Source organism: Tremella mesenterica (assembly GCF_000271645.1).
Source record: "Tremella mesenterica DSM 1558 unplaced genomic scaffold TREMEscaffold_26, whole genome shotgun sequence".
Classification (NCBI taxonomy): Eukaryota; Fungi; Basidiomycota; class Tremellomycetes; order Tremellales; family Tremellaceae; genus Tremella; species Tremella mesenterica.
The window spans coordinates 73,793-89,721 of NW_006711250.1; the positions used below are offsets into that span (position 1 = coordinate 73,793).

At 46.2% G+C, this 15,929-nt stretch overlaps 6 protein-coding genes across 6 annotated transcripts; 3 read left to right on the plus strand and 3 right to left on the minus strand.

Moving 5' to 3' along the window:
- Nucleotides 1–178: 178 nt before the first annotated feature.
- On the plus strand, nucleotides 179–5,912 carry TREMEDRAFT_75005 (uncharacterized protein; the record flags this gene model as incomplete). The annotated part of the gene is made up of 16 exons (XM_007008608.1): nucleotides 179–223; nucleotides 262–325; nucleotides 373–404; nucleotides 452–603; nucleotides 648–821; nucleotides 866–932; nucleotides 977–1,208; nucleotides 1,254–1,346; nucleotides 1,408–1,597; nucleotides 1,955–2,064; nucleotides 2,116–3,785; nucleotides 3,829–3,935; nucleotides 3,984–4,323; nucleotides 4,481–4,869; nucleotides 5,057–5,297; nucleotides 5,521–5,912. 16 exons carry the CDS (start codon nucleotides 179–181, stop codon nucleotides 5,812–5,814), a joined length of 4,200 nt encoding a protein of 1,399 aa, XP_007008670.1. The 3' UTR covers nucleotides 5,815–5,912.
- Nucleotides 5,913–6,174: 262 nt separating this feature from the next.
- Nucleotides 6,175–7,432, minus strand: TREMEDRAFT_36275 (uncharacterized protein; the record flags this gene model as incomplete). Its single annotated transcript, XM_007008593.1, has 5 exons — nucleotides 6,175–6,267; nucleotides 6,398–6,428; nucleotides 6,527–6,875; nucleotides 7,131–7,239; nucleotides 7,391–7,432. Coding segments are annotated over 5 exons (624 nt in total), but the record flags the coding sequence as incomplete, so codon positions are not given.
- A 580-nt stretch (nucleotides 7,433–8,012) lies between these two features.
- Nucleotides 8,013–9,128, minus strand: TREMEDRAFT_70574 (uncharacterized protein; the record flags this gene model as incomplete). The annotated part of the gene is made up of 9 exons (XM_007008609.1): nucleotides 8,013–8,074; nucleotides 8,139–8,299; nucleotides 8,348–8,459; nucleotides 8,528–8,600; nucleotides 8,644–8,647; nucleotides 8,714–8,717; nucleotides 8,761–8,829; nucleotides 8,898–8,937; nucleotides 9,003–9,128. 9 exons carry the CDS (start codon nucleotides 9,126–9,128, stop codon nucleotides 8,013–8,015), a joined length of 651 nt encoding a protein of 216 aa, XP_007008671.1.
- Nucleotides 9,129–9,715: 587 nt separating this feature from the next.
- TREMEDRAFT_66578 (uncharacterized protein) lies at nucleotides 9,716–11,467 on the plus strand (the record flags this gene model as incomplete). The annotated part of the gene is made up of 3 exons (XM_007008610.1): nucleotides 9,716–10,604; nucleotides 10,650–11,304; nucleotides 11,350–11,467. The coding sequence occupies 3 exons, from the start codon at nucleotides 9,716–9,718 to the stop codon at nucleotides 11,465–11,467; spliced, it is 1,662 nt and encodes a 553-aa protein (XP_007008672.1).
- Nucleotides 11,468–11,683: 216 nt separating this feature from the next.
- On the plus strand, nucleotides 11,684–13,337 carry TREMEDRAFT_66579 (uncharacterized protein; the record flags this gene model as incomplete). The annotated part of the gene is made up of 4 exons (XM_007008611.1): nucleotides 11,684–12,072; nucleotides 12,443–12,696; nucleotides 12,896–13,084; nucleotides 13,156–13,337. 4 exons carry the CDS (start codon nucleotides 11,684–11,686, stop codon nucleotides 13,335–13,337), a joined length of 1,014 nt encoding a protein of 337 aa, XP_007008673.1.
- A 352-nt stretch (nucleotides 13,338–13,689) lies between these two features.
- On the minus strand, nucleotides 13,690–15,912 carry TREMEDRAFT_13319 (uncharacterized protein; the record flags this gene model as incomplete). Its single annotated transcript, XM_007008591.1, has 5 exons — nucleotides 13,690–13,916; nucleotides 13,968–14,237; nucleotides 14,299–14,533; nucleotides 14,579–15,775; nucleotides 15,826–15,912. Coding segments are annotated over 5 exons (2,016 nt in total), but the record flags the coding sequence as incomplete, so codon positions are not given.
- Nucleotides 15,913–15,929: the final 17 nt, after the last annotated feature.

A 15,929-nucleotide genomic window follows, 5' to 3' on the forward strand; every position in this document is an offset into this window, starting at 1 on the left:
GGTAAGTACTTGAGGGACAGTGAGGAGAAGGCAAAGGATGGGCGGGCTTGGTGAGTGAGTGAAGCTTTGATCGATCCCCCCCCTTTAAGATCCCCTCCACCTTTCCTACAAACCAACCCCCTCCTCTTGCTGCCGACGTAGCTACTTTCCACTCCTCTCCTTGCTCCTTGCTATTACCATGCTAGCCACTCGTCTACGTAATCCCCTACGTTCTACGCTGTCTGTGAGTGTCCAATAGTCCGTATCGAAGCTTGTGCTAAGCTTGAGAAGAGCGCAAATCCACTCGGTCGCACCTATGCATCGGCTTCTTCCGGCGGAGGGTCGAGTGAGTAGTTTTCGTGCGGTAATGGCTTGCGAGCTCATGCCTTCCAGACCTTCCTTTGATCCTTGGTGCAGCAGGCTTGGTCAGTACTATTCTCTCAACTGGCAGTAGAATCTGACCAAATGTCAGCTCGGTCTCGGTGGTTATGTCTATCTGCAGCGCAATCCTGAGATTTTCGGCAAAATCGATGCTCTCAAACAAGATGTCAAGGCGAAAGCCGAGGGCCTAGAGGCGGAACGTAAAGCGTCTTCATCGGAGAACTCTCTTGCCGCTTTGATCAAGTGAGTGCTCTACACTTTACTCTTTGAAAGCTGACATTGTATAGAGATTCCTGGGTACCCTTCAAATTGACCCAAGTCGAGCCGTACAATCACAACACCAAAATATACACATTTGACATTGGCGAGAACAAGGTTGCTGGTGGAGAAGTCGCCTACGTCGTTCTTGTCAAACCGGACGGAGATGAACCCAAGGATGACAAAGGCAATCCTGTCATCAGGTCAGTTAGTGATTCCATTATAATGATAAAGCTGAAGTAAACAGACCTTATACCGCGATCTCATCTTCGGAAGACAAGGGAACTATCAAACTACTGATCAAAGAATATAAGGTGTGTCTGATATATATAGTGTCGATGAAGTCATTGATGTTTAGACTGGGAAACTCACCCCTTACATCGCTTCTCTCACTCCTGGTCAAAACTTGCAATTCAAAGGCCCGATCCAGAAATTCAAATATGAGCCTAATTCGATTGATCGAGGATTATGCATCGCAGGAGGTAGCGGTATCACTCCCATGTGGCAGTTGATCACACATTCTCTCAAATTACCAGAGGACAAGACTAAATGGACCTTGGTATTCTGCAACGTAGAGGAGAAGGATATCTGTGAGTATTCCTATCTGCCAATGTCATGTCTCATACTAATGTCAGTACTGCGCAAGGAATGGGATCAACTGGCAAAGTCACATCCTGATCGTCTCGAGGTCAAATATGTACTAGATAAGAGTCCATGGGGTTGGAAAGGTGAGTCGCTCTGGAAGACTATCCGTTGAGGAAGAAAGTTCCGAGGCTAACATACACCCAGGAGAGACCGGCTTCGTGACCCCATCGATGATTTCAAAGCTGTTCCCGAAAGGCGATGACAAGGTCAAGGTGTATGTATGTGGACCACCTGGTCAGGTCAAAGCTGTTGCGGGACCGAAAGATGGGATGAAGCAAGGAGAGGTGACTGGAGCATTGAAGGAACTTGGATATACATCTGAAGAAGTATTCAAGTATTAGAGAAGTGATCACGTGATGCCATCTTGCCCCCAATGAGATCATTCCCCCAAAGTCGACTTGGGATTGCGTCGTCGTTCCACACAGTGCTGCGGCTAAGACCACCAAGATGCTTTGTATCACCATCACCTCTACCCTCTAAGTACTGTCCCCACCTGTAACACCGTCCACACACTATACGGTGTACGTTGTACTCGAGGGATAGGTTCAGAGAGTGTACATTTCATACCCAAAGGATCCCCGAGTCCCCTCTTGTTTCCTAGTCCGGCATCACTTTGCTTCCCCCGGCCTGCCTCGCCTTTGACTCTACTCTCCCCCCGGCTCGCAGTCGCAGCTAGACGTGATGGTATCAGCACCTCTACCATATATCACTCCTCGAAGCGACTGTCTCTAATCCTCCTCCTTATTCCCCTCATCGAAAACTTGCTCAATATGCAATACCTATCCAAGGCGTACAACTATTGTAAGCTACCTCTTCCTCATTCCTGCTCTTATACCATCGCTCATAATTCAGACTCCGGGATCAACCCCGCCACCTTGAGCGGTGCTATAGACGTCATCATCATTCGACATGTAGGTGACGATGGCGAGGTCACCATGTCATCTTCCCCTTTTCATGTTCGTTTCGGCAAGCTTCAAGTCTTACGAGCTGGAGAGAAAAGAGTGACCATCACACTACCTGATAATCTACCAGCACCTCATGTCGCACCTTTCAGTATGAAAGTAGGTGACACAGGTGAAGCTTTCTTTGTTCTTGAAACAGAGGAAGAAGTCCCCCCGGAACTCATCACCAGTCCTGTGGTCATGGCTGATGACGAAACGTCTCCTAATTTACTACCGTCACCTCCGATGTCATTGGAGGGAGTAGGAGCAGGTGAAGAACAATCTCCTACTCATCATCCTTTTGGAGAATCGGACAAAGCAGGACAGAAAATACAAAAAAGACCTTTGTCAGAAGTGGAATTCCTCGATTTGAACGCTACGACACATCATGATTTCCATCCACCAAATCACTCTCCTAATCATCATCCAAATACCCCATCGACAGGTCGACCATTGTCATCTGTGTCCATAACGGATTCTGCCAGTAGTTTCGGCTTCGAACCTCGACTCAAATCCCATTCCACCTCAGTTTCAAGTGATACATCTCCTATGGATGTTGAATTACGTCATAAACCTCACATCACCAATGATATATCTTCCGAGGGTCAGCTATACGATGAAGACAAGAGAAAATTGGAGCGAGAGAATGAAGTCGATGAGAATGGCCATGCTCTGTCTGGGACCGACGATCAGCAAGTTCCCCCAAATCCAATGGCAGCCCAGCCGGGGGAGAAAACTCATATGCCATTTCGAGATCATAAACTTTCCGACATGTATTTATCACCAAATCCAAATGAAGATGGACTTCCAAAAGTCAAACCTGGAGAAGGAGAAGGTCCTACCGTGGTATATGGGAAAGATGTCATTCTTGATATGGCGGGATATCATAGCTCTCGTGCTAATGAAGACGTCACTACTCCCACCGAACGAACCTCCAAATCCGCACTGTTACATCAAGGACAGAATATGAGTGAGAATCCAAAACATTCTATGGCTCCATCATTACGAAATTCTCTCGTCGATTCGCTCACTCGTAATCTTCTCGGTGCCGTTCTTCCTAGACCTCACATGCTTCCAAGATCCACCGACCCCGATTTGAATGAAACCCAGGCTTTGTTGTCAAATATGACGCATATGTCACTTGAGGATCGATCTCGTCGTGAACGTCACACTTCCGAACCACCACCAGATATAGAACCTACTTCACCTTCATCACTCCCATTGTCTCGTTCACCCAGTGGGACTATCTTTCCTCCGTCTTTACCTATCCCACACGCTACCATGGATCTCGCTTGGGATTGGGGTAGGCTGCCTGCTGGACGTCTGCCAGCAGGTCATAAACCACCAGATGATGTTGAGGAAGTTGATAATCTGGAACCGCCCGCCTTGGAAAGAGCGCAAAGTCTTCCACCAGAGAATATGGATTCACCGGTCCAACCACCATGGGCTCCGTCTGTGCGATTGAAGAATGTCGAGGATAGTCCTTATGTGTTTGTTCTTGAATTGGAAGATTCTCGTACGTATACGTTCGAATTAGCATTATGTGGACATGAAGGATTTGCTCCTGGTGGAAAAGCTTCGGTGAGTTCAAGTTCATTATACTGTGATTGCGATTGACAGATAGGAGGAAGATGAAGCGGCGTTCTTGCGAACTAGAGTATCATTCCAAGAGTTTATCGAAGATCCTCAATTGGTTGATGATCCACGACTTGTTTTGAGATACAGTCTAATGTGAGTCGGGCCCGTTTGTGCATCACAAGTCATAGTTGATGACGATAGGTATTTGACATGGACTAACGAATATCCTCTCCTTCGAGCATTATCATTATATCGACAAACACTCGCCCCTCCTCATATAAACACTCCCTCGACCCCTCCTGTCCGTCCAGTATCAGGCTATGGTTGGTCAAGATGGTGGAGGGGTGATCCTCATTCTGGTCCTCAACCTCAACCTCAACCTCAACCTCAACATGCAGCTTCGACCTCTGACGTTACGCTCACTCCTATCACATCCGGTAATGAAGCCCCACAAGAGCTTCCCCCACTATCAACTGAATCTACCCAACCTACACATCGTAAGAACTACGCGAAGACATTACGTTTATCATCTGATCAATTGGTATGTCTTCATCTATGTCTTTCATGCCGATCGACCTGTACATGACATCCACCGCCTAAGTATATATGCGTCTATTCCCCTCTTACTTATCAGACCATCTCCTCTCATCTCATATAGCCAAAATACTCGCAGATCATTTGACCATTGCTCATTTCAGAAATCTCTCAATCTCAAACCTGGACCCAACACCATTTGCTTCTCCGCCACCTCCTCCTACTCCGGTCAAGCAATATGTTCAGCTCGTATTTTCCTATGGGAAGAAACGGACCAAATAGTCATCTCCGATATCGACGGTACCATCACTAAATCCGACGCTTTAGGACATGTCTTTGCTGCTATTGGAAAAGATTGGACACATTTAGGAATAGCTAAATTATATACGGATATAAGTAATAATGGCTACAAGATTATGTATCTGACTTCACGTGCTATAGGTCAAGCGGATTCCACAAGAGAGTATTTAAAGGGGATAGTACAGGGTGAATATAGGTTACCGGATGGTCCTGTGATCATGAGTCCTGATCGATTGATTGCTAGTCTTCATCGGTGAGTTCTCTAGCATATCAATTCCTCCCCGACTTATGATTCTCAACTCTTCCAGGAACGTTGGTTCACAGAATATAAATTTTGTCAACCTTGATGAGTAAGAGGTCTGCCTCAACGAGACATTCATCGCTGTTAGACAGGTGATAAGGTCGAATGTTAAAGACAAGGAATGACAACTAATGATCAGAGAGGTGATCTTGAGAAAACCTGAATTGTTCAAAATGGCTTGTTTGAGAGATATCCAAAGGTTATTCGGACGTAATGCGAAAGACGCATTCTTCGCTGGGTTTGGAAATAGGATAACGGATGCTATGAGTTATAGATCCGTCGGTATACCAGCAAGCAAGATTTATACAATAGATTCAACAGGTGTTGTGAAAACTGAATTACTTCAAGCTGCTGGACATAAAGGTAGTTATATACAATTGGTGAGTTGTCATTTCTCTTCCTTTTCTTCTACTTCTCCCTTGTGACATCTCACTTCTCATTCACACAATTTTTCGTCTCCTCTATCAAGACTCTGAACTATACTATCTGAACGTGTCAACTCGACTCGATTTACAAGAAGTTGATATCTCTTCTTTCGAGATTGCGTTGTTCAAAGTTAGAGAGATGGATGGATGACATGTGAGGATATCATCTGACGAGAAGAACGATCTAGTGAATGAAACTTTCCCACCCGTCAACAAAAAGTTTATTCCTGATTATACCGACTTTATCTTTTGGAGACCTTTGATAGAAGACGTTCCAATTCCTGATCTCACGCCACCCTCTCCAGCTTTGAGCGCTAGGGCGGAGACGACTAGCAGGTTGAGTGTTTTGGGAAAGATTGCAACTTTAGGTAGAAGATCTTCTAGGGCTATGTTACCTGGTAACGATACCACAGTGAGGTCAGGGAGTGGATTAGGTAGAGCTGCTGTGACGCCTAGTGATCTACTTCGATAGTTTTTAGGTTTGAAGAAATGAAGGAAATGAGAGAAGAGGGTGGAAACATCGATCATGAAGGAGATGATATATTTGTTGTATGCATATCAATCATATTGGGTCACCTATAGGGTCTGGTCCTACGTTTACGCCGTCAACAGAGTATCTGTCATTAGTGCAGTTCGTACAAGAGTTCGTGCGTACGTGACAAGAGTTCAGGGTGGAAGAATGAAGTCAGGGGATAAGTTAGATGTTCGGCGTGGGGGTAGACGGAGAACAATATAAGGGGAGGATAGATGATAAGAGGACATGGTAGATTGCACGGTAGTAAGGTGGGAGATAATGGATCGGACGAGTGGGTGAAAGAGCGATGGGTGGAACTCACGAAAAGAAAAGAACTTTCATAGCTAATGCCATGGCGGCATGTAGGACGACCACTGCAATGATTAATAATCTTGTCATTTTGTTATCCGCCTGAGGGGATCAGCGTTCCCAATGACTTATCCTCTGCACTCTGCACCCGACACCCAACACCCAACACCCAACTTCCTTATTTCAAGCCCTAGGTGTAAAACGACAAAACTAGTATAAAGCCAAGACTCACAGATTCTAAAATAGGATAAATATTTCTGACTCTAACTCCATCAGCCATCATTCTTCACACCAGTACCAGGACCGAGTGAAACAAATAAAACGGAGGAAACGACAAGAACGAATAGAACGAAGAACTCACAAAAACAATCCAGAACCCATTGCCCCACCTCCTACTAAGACCCATCGAAGTATACCGACAGGTATCAAACATAATAAACTTATAGGAATGAAGATTCCCATTGAATAACCATACAATCCTAAACAATCTACAACACCCCATTCTGCTACACCTAACCATCGTGTGGTAGCCCATAAGAGAGAAGGCAGAATGAGACCGTATGTATATATGACTGATATAGATGTGGAGAGAAGTGGGAGGTCGGAAGGAAGGTCAGAATTGGGTGAAGATAGATATGATGTGATTGATGATGTCAGGGTTGAAGTTGTGTAACATGTTAGTATTAGAGTTGATAGTGTCCAGAATGGTCCTATAAGTCAATATTGTTAAATTTCATAAGACGATGAAGGGGGTTCAAGACTATAGATGTAGTGTTATGAAGATGAGGTTTTTAGTGCTTATCATGAGTTTGAATGACTCGATGATTGGCATAGTATCAGAGGGGAAAAGTGAGAATGATGTGATCATGGAGTAGTGAAGAAAGAGGAGATGAAGTATAGAAGTATGGAAGGATGGAAGGATGGGAAGACGGAAGGTAACCAAGTAGGTAGGAGAAAGAACATACCATATAAATCTACCCTACCATCACATACTTCAGATAAGAAATCAGATCTAGGTATCATAGCCATTCCAACTCGTTTCAAAACTGATTGTGTGTCTACATCAAAGTATCCCTCAGGATTAGCTTTTCTCATTCTCTCATTTGTTGCAAGAAGCGTGGTTTACCCTCCTGACCCTCCAACCGCCGACCGTGGACCGTGGACAGTCATCAGAAGGATCTGATCCGACAGAGTGGATGGAGAGGTGAAACGATTGGAGACTTACTTGATAGAAAGCAATATTGAATGGACTATAAGGTACATTCGGGGCTTCCCGTGGTTCATGTGCCGAGGTAGAACGTTCAGGTGCTGGATCGGTGGATAAGAAAGCTACTTGTCAGATTCATCACAACGAAGGGAGGGAGGGAGGGGGGAAGGAACAAACTCTTGAATTGTAGATTGGTACCATTGGAATCTGCGCCTACCTGCGAGTGTTGTGAGTAAGAGGAATCTCATGAGAAGAACAGATATACTTACATCTTCATCAGCATCTACGATGGCATAACCACCTTGAGAGGTCATGTCGGATGGTTGAGAAAGAGCAAGTGGTAGAGTACTTAGTACTTTATGGGCGTTGGTCAAGTGCAAGGCAACGAAAGGGTTGATCGAGGAGAGTGCGCTTTTAGCTTCGGACATTCCGTCCACTCCGTCTATACCTATGCCCTACTTGTATATACAGTATGTACCGCAAGCATACAGGCGAATGGCATGCATGGACAGGGCCATACCCACAGTGGTTGGTCCAAATCATACATATGTATCAATCGTAAAACGTCTACTCTGTCCCAGTCTGCATGCTTATCAGCTACGTAGCTGTTCACTCCAGCTTCATATCTCAGACGAGGAGGTCAACATGAACATCCTGACGCTTGTGGTGGTTCCTCGCCCGTTGTGGCAGATACGTCGATTTCTGTCTTCTCAGCACATTCCATGATACCTTAGCGAGGCGGGCACCAGAGAAGGATAATACCTACTTTGATTCCCCCCAGCATCTTTGTTCTCAGCACCACCAGGTAAAGCCATAGCAATCTTCTTGAACAACGTCTTGACATTATGACCCGCTTTAGCCGACGTTTCGATAGACATGACACCTAATTCCTTCGCCCTCTTGTCCAATTCCTCAGGAGTGACTTGTCTTATATACTGTCAGCTTACAGTGTCAGTAGGTGATGGTGAGATCTACCGTTTGTCATTCAAATCCGTCTTGTTGCCTACCAAAACGATGATGACATCTTGACCTCTTTCATTCCGCACGTCGTCGACCCATTTTGATGTGTTGAGGAAAGAAGTTCGATCTGGATGAGTTCAGCTTAGAATATATATGGTATTATGAAAAGAAGATGATGAGGGGAGACAAACTTACTGGTGATATCATACACGATTACGGCTACAGAGGAATCTCGGATGTAAGAAGGGATGAGAGAGCGGAAACGTTCCTAAAGATCAGCTTCACCTTTCCATGACTAAAATCCAGCTTACTTGACTGTCCACACATGGTAGAAAAAGTAGCGTCAGTACACTCCGAGACGTAGGCTAAAGATCAACTCACCCAGCTACGATGATCAGCTTGTGTGAGACATGACGATAAGAACTTACCAGTATCCCACAATTGTAATCGTACCGTCCGGTCTTCGAGGTACATTGTCTTTGAAAGAAAGTCGATTCCTATGAGTGTCAGACATTCATCCGGTATCTGATAAGAGTGAATAGTGGATATGGGGATATCTACTAACCTATAGTGGCTTGGTATGTGTTGTCAAAAGTATCGTACATCTGTCCGGGCGTAAGCGCTGAACAACAAGCTACAGCCACCGAGGAATGTCTGAAGAGAGACTTACAAATCTTGTGATCAGACTAGTCTTACCTACACTCTGCTCTCCGAGAAAGACAAGTTTGAACTTTCTCAAGGGGTTGCTGCTGGATGTGAACTCGGCTGCTGGGGTTGGGGTGGAAGGGCCGGACATGGCGACGGGGAGGGGAGGGGAGGATTGATGTGCCGGCAGAAGCTACGGAGATCGTTCGAGTATGAGGATACAGGGATTAGGGAAGCGAAGCTGGAGTGGGGAGGAGACGGAGTGTCGTCGGTGGTCACAAATGGTGAGAGGAGGGTGGTAGTGTGAGAGAGTAAGTTGATAGTGAGTGAGGTTGCGTCGTCGGCAATACGGGACAGCTGACTGCTCTTTCGTACTCACATTCCCCAATCGGGCAATAATCAAGCAATCTCTTAACTCAACTCTCCCTCTATCTCTCTTTTACCCATGCTCATAGATTGGCCATACGACTTCAGGCGCATCTCACATCGTGATCTCATTGAGTGTAGCGTACGTCGTACAGCCTGATACTCCTCCTTTTAACTTTTCCCATAAGTTACTTACGGCTCGATGATGCTCACAAAACCATGGTCCTTTGGTTCTCCCAGGCCGCCCGGTTGGGCCATGTCCTGTTGACTGACCTTCTACCCTTACAATCGTCTACCTGTGTGTATGTACTCGAGTGACTACTTCTTGTCTCTATTAACTTCTTCTTTCTCTCTACCAAATCCCTGATAGACATGACAATCCTCAACCGAGATAGCTTCTTCTCCACATCCACGTCCACAACTTACCCTTCCACCTTATCCAGTCTCACGCCGTCTTCCCTCGGTCTCACAGATTCACCCTCTCAACTACGTAGACTTCCCGACGCCCAAAAACACGCCAGCACTCCTTCTCCTACTAGACGAGTGGAATCTCCCCATGGTCCCCGACTCGATGAAAAGAACCAATTGCGAAGAAGCAATCTTCGACCGTCTCAATCCATAGAGTCGATCACGCAGGAGACGAGCCAGTTAAGGATTAGCCAACCGACAGTCACCAAACGTCCTTCCAGATTGTCCGTGGTTTCTACCGCTGAACAACAATCGCCGTCACCCAGATTACAATCGACTCCAGTGAGAACGAGTCAAACGACGGAACAGGCTTCCTTGACTGGACCCCGCACTCAACCCACGAAACTTCGAGCGGCCGCAACGCCTACTCCCAGCCATGAAAGTAGAGCAAAAACCGCACCTCAAGCTGAGCAAGCCGTTGCGCCTTCTAGAGCAGAGCGCCGACCGGCTGAACGCGATACCAGATCCGTAGCTATCCCTCAACGGAGAGAAGCGCATTCGCTACCTCCCTCGGAACAAGTGTTGAGTCGGGCACGTCCTGCAAAGGTCCAAACCTCCACTCCTGCTCCCGCTGAAGACGGTATGGCAGATGAGTGGGAAGCAGAGCTGAGAGGTACAGCAACGAGATTGGGTGAATATGGTGTTGGCAAACAAGTCACGGGATACACCAAGGAGAGAGTAGAGCAGCGGAGAAAGGATCAAGAATGGGAACGATCAGGGATTTGGGCGTCTCAGGTAGACGCTGCTAGAGAGGCTGAAGAAAAAACACGTCGGGAGGCTGACAGGGCTATAGGTGAGTTGATGATCATCTTGAAAAGTCTACAGCTGACATATGTAGCCTATCCACCTAACATGCCTCGGGCTCCTATCCGAGCTGCACCCAGCGGTGTCACCTCCATTCACGTAGGAGTTCGACCCCGTTTGCACCCATCTAGAGCTGGTGCATCGATGGAGCGTAATCAGCCCGATGAGACTCTCCCTATTCCTTTGTTCTCCCCTTTAGGAACTTACCAAGAGGTTGAACTTCCCGGTACAGAATCACAAGGTCCTCCGAAGCTCAAGACGGTCTTACACGAAGCGGCCCAGTTGGAAAAGGCTCAAGCGGAGTATGAAGCTTGGTTAAGTCGGAAACAAGAAAGAGAAGGTGGTGTGGGTGATGACAACGATGGGATAGGTAGTCGCGAGTGGGTTCCCAAAAACCGTGAACAAGCTCGTCCAAGGATACCTCAAATGCCTCAAGTTCCACAACCTTCGTCCCTTCCCGTCACCCCGAATGACGATGGTCAAACCTCCATGCTCGGAGGCGATGCGACACAACAATGGCCTTATGGCTACCCGGGGTCGTACGCGTATCCTTGGGCTGGAATGCCGAACATGACGGAAGCTCAAATGTATTCGATGTGGGATCCAAGTTATTATTGGTGGGCGATGCAAAATGGTCAAGCCATGTACGAGCAGGAGGAAGCAGATCAACAAAGCCAGAATAAGCAAACGTAAGCGTAGCTCTAGTGATGTTTTTTTTTTCTCTGATGGATCAGAAAAGTCCATTTCGCGGGAACACCAGAAGAACTTAAGCACAAGTCGTCATCCGTTAGTTTGGCACAATCTGAGCAAGTCAAGTCGGTCAACGGGGAAAACGGGTTTGCCGAAGTGTGAGTGCTTCTAGCTTCCTTTGAGAGGCGTATTTCTATTCCTTTGCCTCCATCCTTTCAGTTATCGTCCTCGTCTCCGTTTCCGTCCATTCCTGTCGGGTGATCCCAGGGTGAAAGGGGGTAAATGAAAGACTTTGAGTCATGGTGCATATGACTTCATAACCCCTATCTTTCATATCCAATCCACGTTTCCCTCCCACAAACTTTTCCATTTTTCAACATGTTTGGAATGTCCCCTCCTATGCGTCCGGCGGGTTTACAGACCGTCGGTGCTCAATATCATCCTACCTTCCCAGCCTATGAACAACCCATGCCCCAACCAACCCCTTATGGGGGAATCGGATTTGGTCTCAGTGGGATGCAAAATCATGGAGAGTCAATGTCCATGATGGGTCATCCTCACGGTCAAACTTCACGACCCAGTGCTGGCCTTCCTAATCCTATGACGTCTATGGGGATGGGTTCAGGAGGGTTCGGCCGTGGAGGTATCGGTGGGGCTGGGATACATGGTTTGGGAGGTATGACAACGATGGGAGGTATGACACCTATGTCAAATATGACGAATATGACCGGTATGACCGGGGCAGTGTATGGACGGCCGGGTCTTGTGTTTGTCCCATTCTTCCTTCTTTTTCTTCTTCTCCCTTGTTTCTCATGACTAAAACACCCCCAATTCATAAAATCATACTCCGATAAGTGATACCCCATGAGCCTCGTTCAAAACCCCCATGAGTTTTCATCCTTTGTGTGTGACGACATCCATTTGCTATGCGGGGTAATACGAAAGGAACGAGGGTCTTGTGGTTACGTGTTGTCTTCTTGTTTTCCCCGCCTCTCCCCGGGGGGCACCCGAATTCTCTCTCTTTCTGTATTTCTGTTTTTCCCTATAGAAACGGGCTGACGATTGATCCTTTCCTCTTTGTCCAACTTCCAATCGTCACAAATCGATCCACTCGCCACTTTACTTTTCACATAACAGTAGTCCGAACGGGATGTATAACCCTTACATGTCTGGTTGGGGTATGGGTGGAATGAATCCTTATATGATGATGGGTCAACATCCCATGGGTGTTACTTCTCCTGGTGCGGGCCCGACACCTGGACCTGGTCAAGGTATGGGAATGGGGATGGGAATGGGGCAAGGGATGGGAGGTGAAGGTGTTATGCAAGCATTCGACCCGGGTAAAATGAAACAAGGTCGTCAAGGTCATTATGGATATCTTGAAGGTCGAGGTGAGTCATGATATAACCTCTTACCATATCTTTTTCCTTCCCCTATCCTATCACCCATATTTCATAATTCAACCTCACTTCTGTATTACCCTTCGCAACAACACCCATCATCTTACTGCTTTTCCACCTTTGTGTTTGGAGGCGAACCCTTCGTCGATCTCGTTAATTGACTGGGAAACCCGAAAAGCTGACTTTTTAGAACTCGCCGGTCCTCCAGTCGGTTATCTACCAGCAGGTGTCCCACCAACTCTTCATAAGTCTCCTTCTCATTCTTCACCTCCTCCAACAGCTCAACAACAACCCGTTTATCCAGCAAGTGTAGCTCCATCACAACCTCAAACATCATGGGGAGATTCAACAGTAAGACCCAGAGCGAGATATGATGGTGGTGAGTTTACTTTCTTTTATTGAATCATTTCGAAAAGAACGTGAGCTGACCTTGGTCCGTTTCTCCCACAGCACCGACAGTCGCTCAATATGTTAAAGCAGATTTAGATACACCTTATCCTCGTATTCCTAATGCTGGTGCTGCATCAGCTTGGACAAAGTATGGAGAAGACAAAACTCCTATGGGTAATGGAATGGGGATAGATGGTAGGATGGGAATCAACCATAGACGTTTGAGGGAGGGTAAAGTTTGACAGGGTTTCATCAACGTTAATGCTTCATGTTTGATCTGTAACTGAATGTCAAGTTATGTGATGATAGGGAGTAGGGAAGGAAGGGAGGGTGATGTGAATGATTAAGTTGGAAAGGGTGTATGACATGGTGTATAACCTTTTTTCCTTGTTCAATCAAATTATTTATTTTACTTGTCAAGTTTGTGTCAATGCATGTGAACATTACTCATACTACTCTGAAAGGATAGCTACTCATACAAAGACTATGACGATGGCGATGGCGATGACGATGACGATGGTACTTATGATGGTTTTATCGATGAGCAGGACTTGGAGTCCAACTTCTTTGTCCTACTTCTCTTTTACCCAAAGTTGTATTTTTCCAACCTGTAGTTTTCTCCATAACAGCACTTCTACTTCTCGCTCCGGTCGAAATACCTAGTCCAGATTTACCAGAATTAATCATAGGACTCATTCCTAAACTTCTTTGTAATAAATTCTTTGCTGCTGGAGTAAGATTATCCTGACGTTTTGGAGTTGAAGGAGGTAACATTTGACCTGGTGTTTTATTACCATTTGATGATTTTCTTGTTTTTTCAGCTGCGGAAAGTAAAACAGAACTAAGTGTTGTTGTTGATGTTGAACCAATACGATGAGGTGTAAAGCTTTTAGCTCTTTCGTTCATTGCTCTACCTGCTTTATCACCTAATTTTCTACCTAATTCATCACGTCGTTTTGATTCTGGTAATTTGAATGATGGACCTGATAAATCTAGAGGATCATCATTTCCATCTAATGCTCTAGGGGTCGATAAGAGTGTTCCCCAAGTGAGTAAAGATGGAAGATCTTGTGGTAAAGGTGTTGGGTTGGTAGGTACTAATGGATAACCGTTTATTTCAGGCATATCAGGTACGTTTCCACCTGGTCGATCTGAAATATATCAGCAAAGATTTGAATGAATGAAAGTGGAGTTGAAACTTACATGGTGTACCTTTAACAGCGGCATCTATCCAACTTCTAGCAGGACTACTACTACGTTTACTACCTTCTCGAAATGTATGAGCAGGTCGAACTTCTTCTTCATCTTGTAATCGAGTATTGGCGTGAGATATGGAAGGTGGAGCTTGACGTGCACCTTCAGAAGTTTTGACAACGTTTCTTGATGTTGGATAAGGTGCCGTATTGGCATCAGCTGGAAAATAAAAATTGTTTCTCGTCTAAATATCATCAGCAAACAAATGATTGAATGATTGATGACATACTTTATAACCCCATTGATCAGTCCCACTCCCAGCTAAAGATAATGTATCACCTCGAACCTCTCCCATAACATCTTTCTCAACTTTCTCCCTTCGTTCTCTTTCCTCAACTCCTCGACCTCTACCTTCCCCTTCTCCATTGACGGCTTCTCGATGAGGAACGATGGCACCGTCTTCAGAAGAGACCAGTACGGTGGTTGGTAAACCTGCTTCTTCCAATACGCGACTCAGAGGATGATCCACTGGTAATTCTTTCTCCACCAAGTCGGGTGTTGTTTTAACCATTGAAGCCTCCGCATCAGCCTTAGTGATGAGAGCGTTTGAAGTCTGTCCCGCCGAGTGAAGCACCAGAGTCCCCTCCGCTACTATTACCTCTACCTGCTTTGGTAGTTGACCGGCAGCAGTATGTGTAGGTTGATCTCCGGAACTGATCATCTTCCTGTCTCTCCATGCTTCTCCTTCTGTCCTGTCCCTCCCTCCTTCATCCAAACCACCAACAAGTCTTTTCCCATTGGCATCCACTCTCCAATTCCCACTCGTAGCCGCTTCCAACAACAACCTTCTCTTCTCTTCTCCCTCTATACGTCTCTGTTCTGCCTTTCTCTCAGCTTCCCATGCCCAACCCCATCTTTCTTCCCTTCTTTGCTTGTTCTCAGCATCTACGATCTGAACGAAAGAAGCGTTATCTTCGGAAGTGTAATTTCGTTGAAAAGCATCGAGACTCAAATCATCCCGGACTTTCGGTGGAGCAGGAGGTTTCCGTCGCTTTCTAGGTTTAGATGGACCTGGTCTATCTTTATCTCCCTCTAATTCGTCTACATCTTCTTCGTCGTCGTCGTCATCCCGTCGTCTGGTAGAGGATTCACCTCTGACATCTGGCGTATCCCATCCTCTCGCTCCTATGGGAGTTCGAAGAGACCTTCTATTCCCCGGCATGGTAATATAAGGTGTTCCCATATTCTCCAACTCCCTCCTTCTGGATTCTTCAGCGTCACGTTGTTCTTGCCCATTGTTTGATCCCGATCGAGCGTCATCTTTCTCTTGAGCCAAAGCGGCAAGACGTCGGATAGCGGAAGAAAGAAGTTCGGGGTCATTGTTGGTCAAAGCGGTGAGATAGGCGTTGGTAGCGTGTATATGGGGAAGGTTTGGGAAGAAATCACGGGTGATGATATGTGAAAGAGCTTCGGTGTACGTATCTTCCTATTTGACATCAGCACTTGTTGAAAGGGAAAGAAGGAGAAAAAACTCACGTCGAGGACTTGTTGTTGATACAGACTTCTGTCACCAGTTCTAGGACCTTCGATAAGTCTGGGGGGAGGTCCTGGACGGGGGATGAGACCATCCTGGCCGTTGA